Source organism: Dama dama, chromosome 12, assembly GCF_033118175.1.
Source record: "Dama dama isolate Ldn47 chromosome 12, ASM3311817v1, whole genome shotgun sequence".
In the NCBI taxonomy this organism is placed as follows: Eukaryota; Metazoa; Chordata; class Mammalia; order Artiodactyla; family Cervidae; genus Dama; species Dama dama.
The window spans coordinates 72,845,182-72,864,842 of NC_083692.1; the positions used below are offsets into that span (position 1 = coordinate 72,845,182).

General features: G+C 45.2%; 1 protein-coding gene across 1 annotated transcript in view; it reads left to right on the plus strand.

The window, feature by feature from the left end:
- RYR3 (ryanodine receptor 3) overlaps positions 1–19,661 on the plus strand; it is a 379,117-nt gene that overhangs the window by 266,563 nt on the left and 92,893 nt on the right. The window contains exons 48-58 of the mRNA XM_061158246.1: positions 2,765–2,855; positions 4,725–4,865; positions 6,292–6,455; positions 8,697–8,775; positions 12,851–12,940; positions 13,968–14,114; positions 14,299–14,361; positions 15,535–15,610; positions 15,726–15,849; positions 18,299–18,414; positions 18,937–19,004. Of these exons, the coding sequence (XP_061014229.1) occupies positions 2,765–2,855; positions 4,725–4,865; positions 6,292–6,455; positions 8,697–8,775; positions 12,851–12,940; positions 13,968–14,114; positions 14,299–14,361; positions 15,535–15,610; positions 15,726–15,849; positions 18,299–18,414; positions 18,937–19,004 (1,159 nt within the window). The remainder of the gene's footprint in view (positions 1–2,764; positions 2,856–4,724; positions 4,866–6,291; positions 6,456–8,696; positions 8,776–12,850; positions 12,941–13,967; positions 14,115–14,298; positions 14,362–15,534; positions 15,611–15,725; positions 15,850–18,298; positions 18,415–18,936; positions 19,005–19,661) is intronic.

Here is a 19,661-nt window from a genome sequence, read left to right on the forward strand (position 1 = left end):
CAACTATACTCCAATATAAATTTAAAAATAAAAGAACTAATGCTTTAGTTCTTAAACTAGAGCCAGAAGCATGTTTTCCCTTCTGGATAAGTAGACCTTTACACAGGGGCCAGACTATAAAAGCGTGAGTCAAAGCAGCCCACCTCTAGGCCACATAAGACCTGGAACAAAGAAAAGAAGGCCTCTCCAGTCCCCATGGGGAATCGAGGCAGGAGTGTTCACTGCCACAGATGGGCAACCGGGACAGAGGGTAAAGCCAGCCTGAGACCCGGCATTGTCAGGAAACTACATCAGATCTCGTGGGGTCAAAGGAAGAGGGGTCTTCCAATGGCAAGTCTCAGCCACACAGTCCAGGACCAGGCTCTGCTGTTTAAGCCAGTGGTTTTCCACCTCAGCTATGTATTAGAATCACCTGGGTGTCCAGGCCACACCTCAGTCCCCCAAATCCAGACCTTTAGGGATGGGAGCCCGGCCCCTAGCTTGTGAAGCTCGTCAGACAACTCCATGATGCAGCCAAGACACTGCTGTAGGCTGTCCTGGGGTCAAGCCCAGCACGCGTCCCTTTAGTCGCCAACTGGGTCTGGCCCTGATTCTTGTGGAGTGGTTTGTTTCCTAGTCACACTAGAGATGACTCTGCAGTGGTGGGACTGGGGCTGCCTAGAAAAAAAGCAATTGGTCAGTCAGTTTAGGACATCAAATTAAAAGGCCATCTCACATTTATGTTTCAAGTGTAACATGGTCCTTCTATTTTAAATGCTTTTATGCCATCTGTCATCTAAGGCCTATAAGACCTCAGCTTTTGAGTTGCCCAAAAAGTTTGTTCAGGTTTTCCTGTAAGACATTATGGAAAAACTCAAACATGTTGGCCAACCCAATACTTTTACGGGTCAAGCTGTGTCATGCACAGTGCTATTTGCCTGTGGAGTGGAGGGGGTGGGCCATCCACCCAGGCCCCATAAAAGGGGTTTCTCTCTGAGATCCTCTGCCAAAATCAGGCTCTTATACTCTGACGGCACTTCATTCATTCCAGTATCAGAACTGGCAGAGAATTAAGCTTATTTGAATGCTGTTGGTTCTAGAAGGGAAACCAAGCTTGGTAAACACACTACAGGCCTCTAGGAATTAATAGGGTGATTAAGGTTTCCATGCCACCACTCCACAAGGAGGAGCAGGAGCCCCATGACTGGTGGATATGGTTGGGCATCTACTTTTCTCCTGAGTAGTGGCCAAGGGAACAAACAGTGAGTCTGCACAGAAATCCTTCCTGTTGGCATTGGTTCTATAATTGGCTGGTAGCTACATCCATCACAGCTGTAGGTCTTGTTCGACCTTTTCCTAGGTCTGAACTCACCAGGTATCTTGGGAACCAAACCAAAAGTCCTGTCTCCCAGCATAAGCCTCTTCCTAGTTTTTTTTTTTGTTTTTTTTTTTTTTTTTTAAGTCATGGCAAGACATGTTAGCATATATGTCTTTAAAGAATCAGACCAGACCTTGGGAAAATTAGAATTTTATATCAAACCAAAATTAGAGCTCACAGCCCTATTCCTGTATTCCTAGGAGCTTCTCCACTCCTCTTCTTGGCCATCTGAGCTCTAGAAACAGCCAACAAACTGATACTTAACTAGCTTTATTATTTATTAAGTCAGGAGTTAATCGAGTTAGAGATTTATTTTACTCCTCGATTTTATTTGTTAGTCTAAGGTGATACTGCTAATTAGGTAAACAGTGTAAAAAGATGATTTTATATGTTTATGATTATTACATTTAGAGACAAGCTTTTACTTGCTATACATCATGATTGATTTTTTCACTCCAGGGATTTTTATCGCAAGGCCAGCTCTAGCAAAGTTTGTGAAACAGACGAGCTTTGTTGTCCATCTCCATTCACATCTATCCTCCTTGTTGTAGATGCCTCTGAGGCTATCTTTGTGGCATTTTAACATTCAAGATCAGAGTTATTAACTTTGCCTCCTTGTCTCTTAGGCATCTCTGGAAAGGGGCCTGTGAGCTGAACATAATGTGCCAAATTCTGTCTGTGTGTGTATTTTATATGGGAAGAATCCAGAGGTTTCACAGAGGAGTCTAAAAATAATGGCCAAATCAACATGGTTTATCTCTCCTTTCTCTATCTCAGAATTTACTTGTACCAATACCAAGGCCATGAATGCTTTGATAATTTGATACATTGTTCTCTAATTATTCAATTTGCTTTTTAAAGAAGTTTTTTTTTTTCTTCTTCTTCTTTTGAGGACAAACCCTTAACCCAAAGACATGATTTTGCTAATAAGAATTTCAGGTTCAGTAACTCAGAGCGCCCTTCAGATCACCAGTAGGTGTCCTCAGATTCCACCTGTGCAGCTGGTCACCTCGCTTCTTCCTTGGCAGAGTTCGGGAGCATGGTCAGCCTGTAGAGAGAGTTCTAAAATCACCTGGACTTTCTTTCTGTTGTATTTCTGTTACATACATTTCTTTGCCCATAGTCAACGACTATATTTTGAGTGTCAGAGACCCTAGAACATCCTGTCACATGGTGATTAGAATTTAACCTTAAGGATCTCAGGCCATGAGCCCCACTCTCTCTCTCTGCATTTTAACTACACTTGATTTTTAAAGTGTTTTACCATCGACTGTGGTTTTATCCACAGTCTTGTGATTTAGGAGCTAAGTGTTTTGAAGGTTATCGCTGCTGAGTATTTCTTTCATTCTCTCTCCCTTATTTTTTTTTTTCATTATATCCTTTTGTTTTTCTTATTCTGTATTGCAGTCACTTGAGGCCTTCCATGTTACAGCAACTCCTGCGACGTCTAGTTTTTGATGTGCCACAACTCAGTGAATACTGTAAAATGCCTCTTAAGGTAAACCTCTCTATTGTTACAGAAATACAGTCTATGGCGCGGGAAACATGCCTTGTAAAACATGATCTTCACAACTGGGGGAGCAAAATACATCTGAAATGGGTTTTACCCCTTTGAGTTGACAGCAAACTAAACACAACGTCCAAAATCAAGCCCTTTCTTTTCTATGATTTATTTATTTTTAACTGGAGGATAATTGCTTTACAATATTGTGTTGGTTTCTGCCATGCATCAACATGAATTAGTCACAGGCATACGTATGTCCCCTCACTCTTAAACCTCCCACCCCCCTCTTACCCCATCCCACTCCTCCCAGTTGCCCTAAAGCACTATGGAGGGCTGTGGAATCTCTGACAACATACAAGCTGTTGTCAACATACAAGCTTCTTGAGTGCAGAGGTTGGAAAGAATAATTCTGCTGGATTCATTAACTGCTCCAATTTGCCTTAATCGATTTCCGCCAATTACTTGTTATTTAGCAGAGGTTAGAGAGGGGACTTAGATCTTTGTACTTTCCTGCCCTAATTAGGTTTTCAGAAGGTTTGTAATCTCAAAAAGCTTTGAAGTCTGTGATTCTTCGTTTAGGTACAGAAAGTAAAATGTCCCTTTTCTTTTCCGTACTATGTTATGCTTTTTTTTTTTCCCTTTTGTAACAGATCTTCTTTAAATTTTTTTCACTTCTTTTCTCTTATTAGTAAAAAGTAAGGCCACAGAGCCCTGTTTTCATCATCTGGTTCCTGATTTTCTCACAAATTACCAACATTTTATTGCTGGTATGGCGAGCATTCCGGCCTGGGCAAGAAGGCACCAGAATCAGTCACCCACAAGGGCAGTGTTTTTCATCTTTTATCTCTGAGGCACCTGCTCTAGTTGTATATTCAAAAGGGTCAGCAGTGGCCAGCCATACCTGAAAATTCTGCCTAGTGATTTCAACAGAACTTTCCTTCTTTTCAGAAATAACCTCAGCAAAGATTTCAGGAAGCATGTTACTGGGATAAACAGAATTCCCAGAGGCCTTTAGTCCATCCTCTTGTTCCATGCCAGATAGAAGACAGCTTGTATGTTGTCAGAGATTCCACAGCCCTCCATGGACTTTTTCTTCTGTCTAACCCTAAAACTCTCAGTTTTCTTCCCATAAAGTCCTTTAGATAAAAAACAGTTTTTACAGTTCAGCTTGGCATTGCTTCCTTGGAATGCCTGTGCCATCAGCTGAATTCTGGCTCCCAAAGAGACATCATCACTAGCACGCAGCAAGCTCACTTTTACCCCTTAGATCAGTGGGATTTTTCCTGTGGGATGTGGATCCCACCTGCTAGGATGGGACCTTTGGCAGTGTACGTGTCCCCTCTACTGGCCACGTGGGGAACTGCTGTAACATGGCTAGACCATCAAAAGGCTCGCGTGAAAGGTAGGGAAGCCAGGGGCAGGAATCAATGTGGAGAAATCTGTGGACCCACAGCCTGCTCCCTGCCCACCCCTCCCCACATCAGCATTACCAGATTTACAAGCAAAGATCTCAGAAGAAATTCTCCCCAGGCCTGACTGGCTGGAACACAAAGACTTCGAGAGGGTAGCATTTTCTTAACTGGAGTAGTAACAGTTCCTCTCCCATTTCATAGGAGCCTCTGGGGGTGATTTGGGAGGCATGAGAGTTAATGGGGCAGATTCCGTTTGGGCTAAAGCTCGTGAGGCGCAAGAGCAGGCCATTCCCAGTGGCGTCGGGGGCCTGTCTGCAGACAGCCTGACTATTTGCGTTGTTGGTTTCACTCTCCTGGTGGGTCTGTGCTGTTTTCTTCTTCCCTGTGTGCTGTCGCCTGCGGATCTTCTCTGCCCCACCCCACTGGTGCACACTTGTTCTCAACCTGCCAGCTTCTGACGAATCACTACGAACAGTGCTGGAAGTATTATTGTCTGCCTTCGGGCTGGGGGAGCTACGGTCTGGCTGTGGAGGAAGAGCTACATCTGACAGAGAAGCTCTTCTGGGGGATTTTTGACTCCCTCTCCCATAAGGTAATGGCGGTGCTCGTGGAACAAAGATGGGGTAAGGGTGGCCGGACCTCGGTGATACAAGCACCTGCACATAAGAATTGCTGATTCCCAGTCACCCTCTGCCACGTGCCCGAAACTGTGCCAAGCACTTTGCAAGCGGATCACATGCATTATCCCAACTACCCTGACCCTCATTTGACAGGTGGGAGATCTGTTGGTAACTTGCCAGACTCACAAAGTTAACATGTGGAGAGCTGCTTTCAGAGTAAATCAGAAGAATACCTCCTAGTTCCAGGATTAATGACTTACTTCATCCCCTTCCTTCCCTCCCCGCCCACCCCCACCCCCCACCCCCGCCAATGTTATATGGCCCCTGTTAGCCTGCCTTCACCAAGTTCAAGCCTAGAGAAGTCCTAGCATCTGCCCTGAGGTGGGGACGTGGGATTCCCAGGAGACCTTTCAGGGGAGGAGCTGTCCAGCCCCTGGGGACGAGGAGCCTGGCAGAGGACTAAGGGCCTCTGCATCCCCAGCCGTCCTGTGTGGTCTGATTGCAACACAGCCCCGATCTCACATTTGCTCCCCTTCCCTTGACATAGATTTGTCATGTGACCAGCTTTAGATGAAGTCAGTGACATTCAGGATGGTATGGCCGTAGATAGGTCACCAGCTGTAAAGTTTTCTGGGTTTTCATACAGAAGTCGAGAGCAGGTATACGGCTGCTGTCTGGCGTTTGTTGTGTGTATGTGCTCAGTCATGGCTGACTCTTTGAAACCCCATGAACTATACCCACTAGGTTCCCCAGTCCATGAAATTCTCCAGGCAAGAATACTGGAGTGAGTTGCCATTCCCTTCTCTAGGGGATCTTCCCAACCCAGGGACCAAACCCCCATTTCTTGCATCTCCTGCATTGGCAGGTAGAGTCTTTACCATGGCACCACCCGCAATTAAATGATCTTCACGCCTGTCTTCCTTTGGTCTAGTACAAGCAGATCAAAGGTTGTCCCTCACTCCACGTGTTTCAGCTGAGATTCCTTCCTGGCGATGTTTAGGAGAGAATGGTGATACCGAGCAATCTGCTGACTATCAGCGTGTGACCCGCCTTGGCTACTGGGGGCCCAGCCACGCTGCTGTACCCGCTCCAGGAATATCTTTAGATATTCCTGCAAGTAACTAATTATGAGATACTGATTTAAACCTTGATTTAAGGTTCCTCAACCTACAACAAATGGTGACTTGAAGGCTTTACAGATTGTCGCTTTTCTGTGACAAGGATACCTCAGTTTCCACCAGAATGCATTACAGGTCTTACACGTTCCCCATTGTGGTTAACCTGGGAAAATGCATGTGTTGCTTTGTTTTTTTTTTTCCCCAGCCAGTTGGTGAGTGGTTCTGCCGGGGGCTGTGGTTCTGGCATCTGTGCTAACGTGGTCTTTGTCTTTCGCCGCAGAAATATGACCCAGATCTTTTCCGGATGGCCTTGCCCTGTCTCAGTGCGATAGCAGGGGCCCTGCCACCAGATTATTTAGATACCAGAATCTCAGCCACATTGGAGAAACAGGTCTCAGTGGACGCAGATGGCAACTTTGACCCCAAACCCATCAACACCGTGAAGTGAGTCCAGAGTCATCTCTAAGCTGGTCCTCGATTTTACGCCATGGCCAGTGTTTCTCTTTCAGAAGGAAGCCAGAAATTTAAACTTCCTTCCCTTCTCTCCCTTCCCTTCCAACGCTGTTTGTCATGTCCCTTGACACTACAAGTCACATCAGGTGCTGGATTTTGACCTCAACTCCTGAAGGTTTAATCCACCTATATCTAATTATATGTTATATTATTCTATTCTGCACTTCTTTTGGGAGGGTGGAGTTGGTTTATTTATTATAAAAAAAATGGATGCTCTCCACATATGTCTCCCGAGGCATTGTAAGCATCCTGACAAATGATGCAATTAATTTATTAATGAGTTTTTTGACAAAATCTTTGCTCTTTGTGAATTAGGCCTGTAGAGTACTAATAACATCATACATCAAAGCCCCTCCTTAAATAACACTCAGCTGAGCTCCCACAAGACTTCAGGATGTGAGGGCAGAACAGCATGGGGGGTCCTTATTTGAGAGACTGGACCTGCTCTTTCCCAATGGATGCTGGATCTTTGGAATGACTCTACAATAACTCCTTTTAATTTCTCCCACTGATTCTCCAGCATGCCTCACTGGTGGTGATTAGGCCATGGACAAAGTATTAGACAAGATCTATTCGATTTTGCCTTTGGCAGTTCTGTCCCAATTATGATTATGGGTCATGGGGCATACAGGCTTCATCTCCAGCTGCATTTTTAGTGAAAAGCTCCAAACCAGCTGTGGTATGAGCAGGGAAAAGCAGGCATCCTGTTATGGACCCCTTGGACTTACGTTTTACGGCAGTAGTCCTCAGATGAGAGCCATAGTCTGAGCCCTTCTCTGGAGCTTTCAGCTTTGATAACGTATAAAATTCATCTTTGGGAAAACAAATACACATTCCATCAGCAGAGCCTTGAGCTGAATGAATGGTGGGAAATAGAATTGAACCTGCTGTAAGAAAGAGGTAAGGGATGTGGTGTACCTTCAGGCTGGCCAAAGGGAAGGCAGATATTGATTTTGGAGGACTTGGCCCTATGAAAACATCCGTGTGCCAAAGGATGCCAAAAGGTGTGATAACATGGACACTTTTATAAACATTATAAGACACTGTGAAACTCCAGCAATTGTGTGCTAATGATGACTTGTTCCATGCTAATTTGAGAACTCTGATTTCTTCAGATAGATTTCTGACATCAGAGATTCTTTGAGTAATATGAATAATGGAGACTAACTCTGACCAAAACTTAAACAGAAATGGACCTTATTGTAAAAAAAAAAAAAAAATACAGGGTCATTATTAAAATCTAGTGAAAGGCTGACTAAGCAGGCCTCAGCAAGGATAGGAACTAAAGCAGAGTGACCACATGGACATTCTCCAGGTGTCCCCATTGAATGCGTCACCATGAAGAGTTTTCTGTCCTGGTCTCATTCAACTCAAGATTCAAATGACAAGTTCTCTGGCGGTCTACTGGTTAGGATTTCTGCCCTTTTACTGCTGTGGCCCGGGGTCAGTACCTGGTGGGGGAACTGAGATCCTACAAACTGCACAGCACAGCCCTCCCCCCAAAAAAGATTCAAATTCCAGAGAGAGAGTCCAGTTGGCCTCATCAGAGCCAATCCTCAGTGACAATTCACATAAGACTACACACAATGCAGGAAGCCTTGCTCCTGAAAGAAAAGCAAAGGTGTCTTACCAACAGAAGGGGTAAAAGCTGTGGGGCTAACAGAAATGACAGGTGTCCACTGGACTGCCGTGATTCTAGCATTTAAGCATGAATCACCAGACCTCAAAAGGTAGACACACACTATTTTGGAACACTAGGTCCTCTAGCTACCCACTCCTGCCATCCCCCAGTTGGAGTTGTGAGATGGCAGAGCAGTGTCTTTGATGAATGCATTCTCGCAATCTGGCCAGGACAGGTCTGGCCCAGGAGCCCAAGTGGTTCTTAGGAGCCGAGGGAACCTGGGGCAGCTGGAGGAAGGCCGCCTGAGAAGCAGAGGCTGCTGCAGAGATGCCCTCTGATTAGCCGTGGGTGTGTCTGTGACCTGGTCCTGAATACGCCGCACCTGGAGCTCGGGAAGGTCACCGAGTCTGGTGTTCAGCTTCAAATCTGGAGTCAGCTGGTTGATCACATCCAACTTCTGTCGGCTGATTGTTAGTTCTGACTATCTTTTTGGTACATCTGGCCGAAGTGCTTGGGGAGGTTGTAAGTTTATTTTTCCCCTCCTTTCACAGTTTCTCCTTGCCTGAAAAATTGGAATACATCGTCACCAAGTATGCTGAGCACTCCCATGATAAATGGGCCTGTGACAAGGTAGGGATTATCATCCAGCCGACAGTTGTCAGGGGGGTAAAAATAACCAGCCCAAGAACGTTAAAGGGTTCAGTCCAGGAAATCTGCCTGATGTGTCTAAGTGACAGACTTGCCATGCCAAGAGCATTCATTATTTTTGAGTGGCCATTTCCCAGGGATGGTGGAAGTCGGAGAAATAGGTGGTGGCAGCTGCTGGTGCGGCTTTTCTTGTCTCTCAAGAAAATGATTTGATTCTGGGAAGGCTGCTATCTCTCCTCACGTTGCATTTCCTGGAGTTGGTGCTCAAGCACATGCTTATGTATGTTTGACATAAATGCTTAATGGGGGGCCGGAAGCTTTTATTAAATTTTTTTTTTAATGTAGCATTAGGAAAGGGAAAATTGAATAGAAAGCTTTATTCTCACATTTTGCCAGCAAGCTGAATTTTGGTCTAGGGAGGACACCCGTCTTCCCCTGACAGGCAGTGTTGGAACTTCCAGACTCTCCCTTATTAATAAGCCCATCCATCTGGTGTTTAAAATTCTTCACCACATGAGGTCAGGCTGCTTAATAAGTTTAATTGCTCTGTCAGCCCTTTAATGCTGGCAGGCAAAAGGAGAGGAATGTGCCAAAGCCATCCTGGAGTCCTGTAGGCAGCCAGTTAAGCACTGGGGCCATTGCTCAGCTGCAGTTTACAGCCCGAAACAGTGGACCCACCTCCACAGCACGGCCGCAGAAACCACCTCCCTGGTCGCACGCTGGATGAGATACAGCTTGAAGTCCTGGCTCAGCCTCTCTCATGAGCTGGGCTCAGCTCTGATTCTTTCCTGAGCTACTGTTTGGGGCTTATGACAACAACGATCATTGTATCTGTAGAATGGGCTCATGATTCTAGAACAGAGGTTGGCATGCTTTTCCTATGAAGGGCCAGATAATAACCATTTTAGGATTTGTGGGCCAGACAGTCTCCATTGCAACTACTCATCTCTGTTGTAGTGGTGCAAAAGCAGCAGTAGACAACATGTAAATGAAGGCACGTGCCTATGTAATACAGTAAAAACTGTATTTCTAAAACAGGGACTCGGCTGGATTTGGCCCAAGGGCTGTCTGTAGCTTGCTGACTGTTGCACTAGAGCATCTGTGTTTTCTCAGCACTCCTTCATATGCCCATCTGGGCAGCTTTGACTTAGGGACAGGGCCACCTCCATGAATCATCCAGTGCATCCCTAGGTCACATGCATTTTACCTCTTTAGTCACTCCTGAATTTATATAGTTCTCTCTGTCCAAGCCACAGTTTTAGACCAGGCTGCACTCATCTTTTGCCCAGACAATGTGATGACCTTTCAACTAGTCTGCCCACGTGCATCTTCTCCAGTCTGCTCTTCATGCTACAGACAAGCAATGACTGCAGTAGGCAAGTTTGGTCTGATTCCCCCAAACGGATCATGTTCTCCAGGCCAGACCCGTTTCCTTGTTAAAATCCCTTAATAGCTTCTAACTATTTTAATGTAAAAGTGAAAATCCTTTTTGTGGTCTGAGACCCTGCCACCATCTCTAGCCTCATATCTCTCCCCTCATCCTCTGCCTTCCAACCACATGCCTTTTATTTAGGCTCATTCCTTCCCTCCCTTCCCCACCCCATCTCTCTCTCTCACTCTCTCTCTCTCTCACTCACTCTCTCTCTCTCTCTCTCTCTCACACACACACACACACACCCACACACACTCTCTCTCTCTCTCTCTCTCTTTCTTTCTCTCTCTCTCTATGTAAGCCTGGATCCACCCTGTCTGAGCCAGGTACCCATCTGTACTCATGTGAAAACACCATTCATCAATTCCTCCTTCAAAATCTGTCCAAGTATGAATTCCTAGGACGCCTCTTTCCCAGATTCCTTAAATATAGGCCCTCTTAGCACCTTGCTGTTTTCCTTCCCAGTACTTTCAGAGCAGTCTCATATGATTCTATTTACAACAGTTATCCATTTATATATACCAGTTATGAGCTATGCATTTACTGGTGTGGTATTTGATGAATCTCTCTTTTCCACTATCCTGGAAGCTTCACATTTGTTCACTGTTGCCAGGCGGGCATTGATAATCTGACAAGGAGAAGAGTATTCTCCCCTGCCTTCAAGGACCCACAGTCTGGGGGGTCCTTGAACTAACTGAACCAACCACTGTCCAGGTTGTGCTATGCTGTGATGGGCATGAGCACAGGGTGAGAGCTTCTGGGAGGAGACCCCAGCCCAGTAGCAGGGGGTCCAGGAATGCTTCCTCGAGCTGACAACATGTACAGTATGTGATAGAAAACATTGTTCAGACATCAGGGAGCAAGTGCTGTGTAGGCTGTGGAAGCAATGGGTGCAGACCCTGAGAGGCAAGAGTGTGTAGTGGCTTTTAAGGAAGTTTGGTTCAACATGATGGGGTCACAGAGTCGGGCAGGGGAAGAAAGGCAGGACATGGGCCTAAAGGGGCCAACGAGCTCTTTGCTGCAGCCATAGAGGCCAGAAAGAGCTTGGATTTTTACCATGATGGCAATTGTGAATCAGAAAATTTTAAAGCAGCAGAGTGCCCTGATCAGAGTATTTTATAAAAATCACCTGACAGTGGTACTGAAAATGGAATCCGTGAAAGATAGCAAGAATGGAGGCAGGGAGACCACACAGGAAGCAGTTGCAGTAATCCAGGTGAGAGCTGATAATTGTTTAGCTGCTAAGTCATGTCTGACTTTTCCAGATTCCATGGACTCTAGCCCATCAGGCTCCTCTGTCCCTGGGATTTCCCAGGCAAGAACCCTAGAGTGGGTTGCCATTTCCTTCTCCAGGGAATCTTCTCAGTCCAGTGATCACAACCACAACTCCTGCATGGCAGGCGGATTCTTTACCACTGAGCCACCTGAGAATGCCCAAAGATGGCTTCTTCTTGTTGAGTTGCTAAGTCATGTCTGACTCTTTGTGACTCCGTGGTCTGTAGCCCGCCAGGCTCCTCTGTTCATGGGGTTTCCCAGGCAAGAATACTGGAGTGGGTCGCCATTTCTTCCTCCAGGGGAGAGCGATGGCAGCCTGAGCCAAAGCACTGGCAGGAAAGTGAGGGCGAGGCAGACAACAGGCCTGGGAGGTTGAACACATGTCAACAGGTACAGAGAGAAAGGGATGTTAAGGAAGGGTCCCACATTTCTAGCTTGGAAAGTGAGTGTAAGCTGATGGTGTTCATGGAGATACAGGGAACCCAAGAACAAGAGCCATTTAGAGAAGTGCAGTGCTGGTTCTCTTTCTGACCTGTTGAGAGGTACCTGCAGATATCCAAGCAGAGCTCAGATAGGTGAGGAAGTTATGGATCTGGACTGCAGATACTGATTTGATATTCATTTACTTATGTACCAGGGCCTAGATTATATACCCCCAGGAATAATGTGCCCTGAGAAGGGACACAAGCTTGAAAAACTCCACATTAACAAGTGGGCAGAAGCAAAGACTGAGAAAGAGCAGCCAGAAGTCTCTGGGCTGTGAGGTTATGAAAAATAGACTCTGACTTATCTCTGTATCCACAGTGTCTGGGACACAGTCTACAACCTACTGTCGTAGACATTCAACCAGTGTCTGTTGAATGACTTTTGAAATTTGTCAACTTCTATGATTCTAAGAAATATGCTTTGCTACAGTTTTGCTCTGGAGTTGGCATGCAAGGGGAGCAAACCAAATCAGTTCCCTCCATGCCATGGCCAGTAGGTCCATTTCTCACAAGCATTCAGCCTTGACACCTGTCCTTGCCTGTGATGGTGACACATTGACCTGAAAAGCATTGTTCTCGGGTCTTCTGAAGCATCCTTTGTGTCTGTAGAGGGCCTGAAACACAAGCAAGTAAGTGGAGGGGACAGCCACTAAAACAGGAAGAAATAAAAGGAGCAGGGTTCAAAACTCAGGGGGCAGAGAGCCTGACAGGCTTAAAAGATCAATTAGATATTTTGGGGGGAAATTTCCAAGCTCTGTCACATTCCATTATTCTATTTGTTCAATGAAAATAGAAGCTGGGCTGTGGGTCACATAGCAGGGCTCTCAGGGTGCCAAGGATATTTGAACTGAGAACATTTCTACAGAGTCAGAATGGATGGAAATATGGAATTTCCCTGGATGAAAATGTGAAGACCCATCCATTGATCCGGCCTTTCAAGACATTAACCGAGAAGGTAAGGACCATTGAATGGCCATGCTGGTTTCCCTTCCCCGGGAATTGTATCTGATGGCAGGGGAGCTGAGGGCACATTCACGGTCCAGCTCCTTAGAGACTTTTCAGGATTCGAGAAGCTCCTCAGGAGCTGGCCTATCACCCATGGCCCCAGGACCGGCTTCGAAGAGCCAGTTGGAGAAGGAAACACTGGTCAGCACTCAGAAGCTGGACCAAAACACATTTTGTGGTTCACTTGGCAACTGAAATAGGAAGGGCTTTTGTTAGATTATTGGGGGGATTATTTTGTTGAGATTTTTGGGGGGGAAACATGAATTCAGAATGGAAAGGACTTCCAATCACAAAGGATGAAAGGAATAGAGAAGAGAATCCCCAGGGAAGTATGGACAGGTCTCATAGTTCGGTTTGCTTTGTTCATTATGAGATTTGGTTCAGCTTAACTCTGAATTCCTATCTTGCCATCAGTAAGAGTTCTCTGTAAGCTTTAGACTTACTGTCACAGGTAAAGGATGATACGTATATCTTTATATGCATATTCACTGGCTATAAAATTGTATATGGCTCAAAAGAGAATTGTAAATCTAAGGAAATCTATTTCCCAAGCTCAGAGGAGAGCTTTGTGCAGACGCATTTTGACATGCGCCATCTTAAACACCTACCAGAGAACGGAAGTCACTCTTGAGAGGAAGGGGCGGGACCCAGGCGGGTGACGCTTGCGCAGTAAGCGCTGCCTGGAGGAGACGGAAGAGGTCCTCTTCTTGCTTCTCTTTATCAGCAAACTGTGGGTAATGTCTGGCACATTCCCCCTAAAAGCCGGAGACTGTAGCGTCTTTTAATTAAAAAACCTCCAAAAGGCTGATGACGTGTTTCAGATGGGATGCTGCAGAGGGTATTTTGACCCAGTGAGAGGAAGCCTGAGCCAGTTAGCCCCCTCCGCTGTGGGCTCCAACTTCTCTTCCAGGAGACAGGCCAGCCGGAGTGCTGGGGCCTGTGCCGTACACGGCTCTTCTGCTCCAATGTTCTTCCAGGAGAAGGAAATTTATCGCTGGCCTGCCAGAGAGTCCCTGAAAACCATGCTGGCTGTGGGCTGGACTGTAGAGAGGACCAAAGAGGGAGAAGCTCTGGTTCAACAGCGGGAAAATGAGAAGCTTCGAAGCGTGTCCCAGGCCAGCCAGGTATGACCATCAGGCCCAAAGGCCAATGCTGGGCCGGTAGAACCCATGGAGAATCTGGGAACGCTCTCCCCGGGTAGCAGAGATAAGGCTCACCATCCATGAGCCCTGGGAATTTTTTGGGACATACCTTTGGCAGCTGACGTTGGGGATGCTGATAGGAATGATTCTGCCTTTACTTCCCTAGGGCAACAGCTACAGTCCTGCCCCTCTGGATCTCTCCAATGTCGTGCTCTCCAGAGAGCTCCAGGTCAGTCTTGATGCCTTCAGAACCAGCATAACTTACTTCTAAAACCCCTCAAGTACAGGGCATGTCAAACTCCAAAGAGTTAAAGAAAAAAACAGAAGGGAGAGAATGCCTGAAATGTCACCGCTGAAATATCAAAATTAGGGAGGGCTACACGGAGCAGAGGCCACTCATCCGAGACAGTCTCAGCAGAATTGACCAGTAGTCAGAGGAGGTGAGGCTTCATGCTTCTTCTTGGGACATTGAAACAGGTCATAACTCACTAAGAGGAAGAACAAGCAGCAAGTTCCTATATCAAAACCCAAAACAGAACTTGTAACAGCCAGGAGAAATAACTAGTAACAAAACTAATAACAACTAAGAGAAAACCTATGAGCCGCCCCTGGGTGGGGGTGCTGGCCTGGTCACAGTGGGTTTCCCCAACCTTGAGGACAACTGTATATTCCTTGGTGGATTCACTCAAGTTGCCTGTGGTGGTGCAGATGAGTCATCACTGCAAGGTTTCAGGACTTAAAACCAAGAGGATGAGATTAAAAGCCCTAAGTGGCCTCCTCCCATTCCCCCCTTGTGCACACATTGGTGACTGTGACTGAGGCAGCTACTGCTCAGAGCATCCATCAGACCAACCCTTTGTACCCTAGAGAAAGTTTCTTTCCAAAGTTCACCCTTCATTCCAGGTCACTATCTTAATGAACCTTTTAAAGATGAGTTCTATTTGAGAAATCTCATTTTTGCCCCAGTTTTCTCCAACATGTGGCCATTTTTTAGTTTGCTAAGCTAAAGGCTTTTGGGGATTCTAGATTTTTGCTTGACCTCCCACTTACAGCTCCCTTTCTCAGGTCAGGAGTAAGACACTCAACTCCTGTGACAAATGAAATGCCACCAGCATGTAGTTTGCAGTGGAAATTTGTGTTCTCTCAGAAATGCATCAAACTGCCAAGATAATAAGTTACCAGGAAAGGACCGAATTAGAAATTGTTTTCTGTGTGTATGGGAAGATAGAAAATTAATGAGGTGCATAAGCACAGACTAATTAATGACAGGAGACACTCAGCAATGTGCAGTTAGCATTTGGTGGTGCTCTGTTTCCAAGGCTGCCTGAAATAGCCTGGCAGATATGAACCCATTTTTCTTGCTTGCTTTCTCTCTGACTGTCGTCTCCCTGGTGGGATCCAGGGGATGGTGGAGGTGGTAGCTGAGAACTATCACAATATCTGGGCCAAGAAGAAGAAGTTGGAGCTGGAGAGCAAAGGTGAGCTAGGTTCACAGCGTCCCCCACAGAAGGTGAGCTGGGGGGCAGGTGTGTTTTCCCAAAAGTGCAAAGAAAGAGCCAAATATTTTGTCATCTCTCACTTTACTGAACCCAGGTGGTGGCAGTCACCCTCTTTTGGTACCCTATGATACCTTGACTGCCAAGGAAAAGTTCAGAGACCGAGAGAAAGCCCAGGACCTGTTTAAGTTCCTCCAAGTAAATGGCATTGTGGTTTCCAGGTAAGTCGTCTTCCAGGTGATGTTAGTGGGACAGGGACAGGCTGGTGTGGTCTCTCCTGCTCTAGATATGTAATCACCTGCCTGCATAACAGATCAGAGTAAGGAGAGCAGGTGGGTCTTTTGAAGTAGGTAAATGTTTTGGGGTGTGAAGCCCTCTCTTCTGTCATAAATAAGACTGGTCAATGTCAATTTCTAAAAAAATCAAAGAACCATGCAAAGAATCTAGCAAAGAATCATGACAAATTATACATACATACCTTAAACATTTAATTTTAACTTAAAACACACAAATATGCATTCATTCACAAAGCTTGAACTGTAGGCCCCAGACCTTATTTTAGTTTGTTGTTTTATTGATTGGAATTATAAAGCACTTCCATAATGCATCCTCAAACATCTGAAACTTGGTCTTCCCTAAAGAGCGGTGAAAATTAAGGCACATACAAAACACTGTAAGTGCAGCATTCTAGGGTGGGTTTTTTTTTTTTTTTCTTCCAATTTTCTCTCTGTGTTTTACAGTTTTCTTACATCTAGTTCAAAAACTCTGTATTTGAAAACTTACAATTGCAGGTCTTTGTAAAACATGCAACCTAGTTCTCACATAATCACCAGTTCTCTTCACACTTGTATTTTAATGTTTTCTATGGTATTTAATAAAATGCCATAAAAGCAATAGAGACCATGAGTGACATCAACAACCCTCAAAAAAAAACTCGGCTCCTGGGGAGACTGGATGAACCATGATTTCTGAAGACTTTATCTCAAGCTTATGTTGATCAGAATCATCTAGATGAAGGTTTTAGATGAGGATGGTCTGGGCTGCTTAAGTCTTAAAGTTAGAATCTGTTTTCCTGCTGGTCAGGTATCAGCAGTGGACTGTGCTTGCCAAGCCCTTTGTAGAATGAAAAATAAGCAAGTGTCCCATCCTGATAAGCCATTTCTCCTGAAATGTCTGCCGAGCCGGCTGCTGTTTCTTCTTTTGGTTTCCTACAGAATTTTTGCCACTGAATGACAGAAACCCAAATAAAATTCTAGACAAATATTTCTATTGTAGCTCATATGAAAAAATAACAAAATGTATTTGCCGTATTGTTGAGTGGGAAAGGTCAGGCAGCCCGGGATAGTCCCTGGGGGAGCCTTTGAGAAAAACTCCCATCATCATTTTAATCCTGTTCTTAATGCTGCAATGCATGCAGACTGTGGTTTGCCAATAAATAACTCGCTCACAGAAATGAAAAATTCCTCTTTATGATAAAAAGGAAATCTAGGAAACAGGGAGGAAAAGGAAAAGATTACTGAATTCAGCAAACATATCCCTTTAGCGGCTTACCCGGTGCCAGAACCTGTGATGGGCACTTGAATATACCAATGAGGAGGCGACATCATATCACCAAGAACCCCTTAGTTCCTGCTGCCCACGCCTCAAATCTACCCCATCCTCAGCTTCCTCATCACCTGATGGTAGCCCTTCTTCTGGGTGCTCAAGCCAAAAACCTTGTCTCTTCTCTTTTTCCTTCAATTAGCATCCATTTCTTTAGGAAATTCTGATGGTTCTCCCTATAAGATACCCAGAATCTGGCCACTTCTTGCCTTCATGCTGTCACTATCATTGCTGAAAGTGATCATTCCCACACTCCCTATTTCAACCTTTGGCCTCAACAGTCAACTTTAAACATAGCAACTAGAGTACTCCAGTTACAATGTAGATCATATCATGGCATTCCTCTATTCAAAACTTTCAATAGCTTCCCATCTCAAAGCAAAAGGCTAAGGACAGCCCATGGCATCCTAATGATTGAGCCCATTGTCCACCCCACACCCCTCTGAACTACTCACTTTCATTCCATCCACAGTGGCTTCACTCAGCATGCTTGCTCCCACCTCAGGACCTTTGCACCCTCGCTCCTGATGCGAAAGCTTTCTCTCCTGATGTCTGTATGTCTTCACCTTCCCATGTCATCCTTCCAATAAGCCCAGCACTGATTTAACAACAGTCTGCTCACCCCCCCACTTCAGGCACTCTTGGACCCTTCATCCTTTAACTTTAGTTTTTCTTGTATTCACAAAGCTTATTAACTTCTAGCACTGCATACACTTTATGTTTTGTTTTATGCAGTGTTCCTGTCTGTTCATAGCTGGCATGTAAGTTCCATGAACACAGGGGATTCTTGTTTGCATCTCTGCTTTAGTCCCATTTCCTCATTTGTTGAATGAATGATGCAGATCTTTCTGAAAAGTCTTTTCAGAAATTATCATAGCTCAGATGTGGCATGCTCAGGGAGGCAGGTTCCAAGTTCAAGCGGAAATGAGTCAGATGTTGAGTCAGATCACTAAGCCAGAAAAACCATTAACATTTGGAAAACAGAGTTGACACAGGGAAGATTGCTGGTGCATTGAAGTCACATAGTTATCTCTGTTCCCCCCTGGGGTTTACCCATTTCCAACCTAGAGGTGTGAAGGATATGGAGCTGGATGCCTCCTCCATGGAAAAGAGGTTTGCCTATAAGTTTTTGAAGAAGGTTCTGAAATATGTTGATTCGGCTCAAGAGTTTATTGCCCATTTGGGTAAGTATCATTGTGAAATATCACAAAAATGTGTGCTTTTCCTAATAGCAAAAATAATTCGATATTCATTTTTCAAGGAAGGATGTTTTCATGCCATAGTTGTTCATGATTCTTTTAGGCATATGGTTTGGGGAAGGACACAGTGACTGAGATATTCCCACACACACACCCCACTTTTTAAAAAACCAGCTTTGTCTTTGGTTTTCCTTCTGGATTTGATTGAATCATTTGTCATTTTTAATATAACTTATCCTATTCTAAGTGCTCCATCTTTTTGCTTCGTGGCTCTGAGATCATGACTCAAGCTCTCATCACTAAGATGGTGAAATGGGTGGTGATACTCTAGAGAATTGACACAGAAAATAACCAGCTCTCACAATTGCCAAGTACTTTGTAAAATATTAGATATTTTGTAAAAATCAAATGGCCTTTTCATGATGAGAAGCTGCCCTGTCTCTCAAATGCTATGACTGTTTTGTTTCCTTTGCTCTGGCCAACTTTGTGTCACTTTGGTCTTCGTAGAAGCCATTGTCAGCAGCGGGAAAAATGAAAAGTCTCCCCATGACCAGGAGATCAAATTCTTTGCCAAAGTAAGTGACCCTGTGCATTTAACTAGGTTACTTTCTCCTTGGCAGCCACACAAATTAGGGTACAAGTTACGCAGGTTCAACAAAGATACTCAAAACGCCAGTAATGGCTTTGATCATGCAGAAGTGCTTGTTGTGGGACAGTCCTGAGGCAGGTTGGTGGTCCGAGGAGGTGGGCAGCCTGCTTTGCTCCATGCCATCACCCAGGGACTCAGGTTCTTCCTCTCATGATGTTCTTCCATCTCCTAGAATGTGATCCCTAACAATTTGGTCCAGACACAACTGTACCACATCTGTGAGACAGAGTGAAAGGAGAGGGGAAAGAAAGCTGCTGTTTTATCAAAGTTCTATCCCAGCAGCTAGAACATAATCATTTTAGCCTCGGCTAGCTGCAAGGGAGGCAGGTAATGCATTTTCTAGCTGGGTGACCCCATTCCCAGCTAAATTACAGGGGTTTCTACAGCTAAGAGAAAGAATAGGAGAGTGAACATGGAGGCCGGTGAGCTGTCTCAGCCACATAGCCCTAGGCAAAGGACTAAATACAAGTGAGGACTTGAGGTCGCCACGCTCTGAGAAGCAGAGCCAAGATGCCCCAGGCTAGTGGTGCTAGCCCATTCCTCAAGTATGCTGTTGAATGCCATGCCCAAGAAGCCACATCTG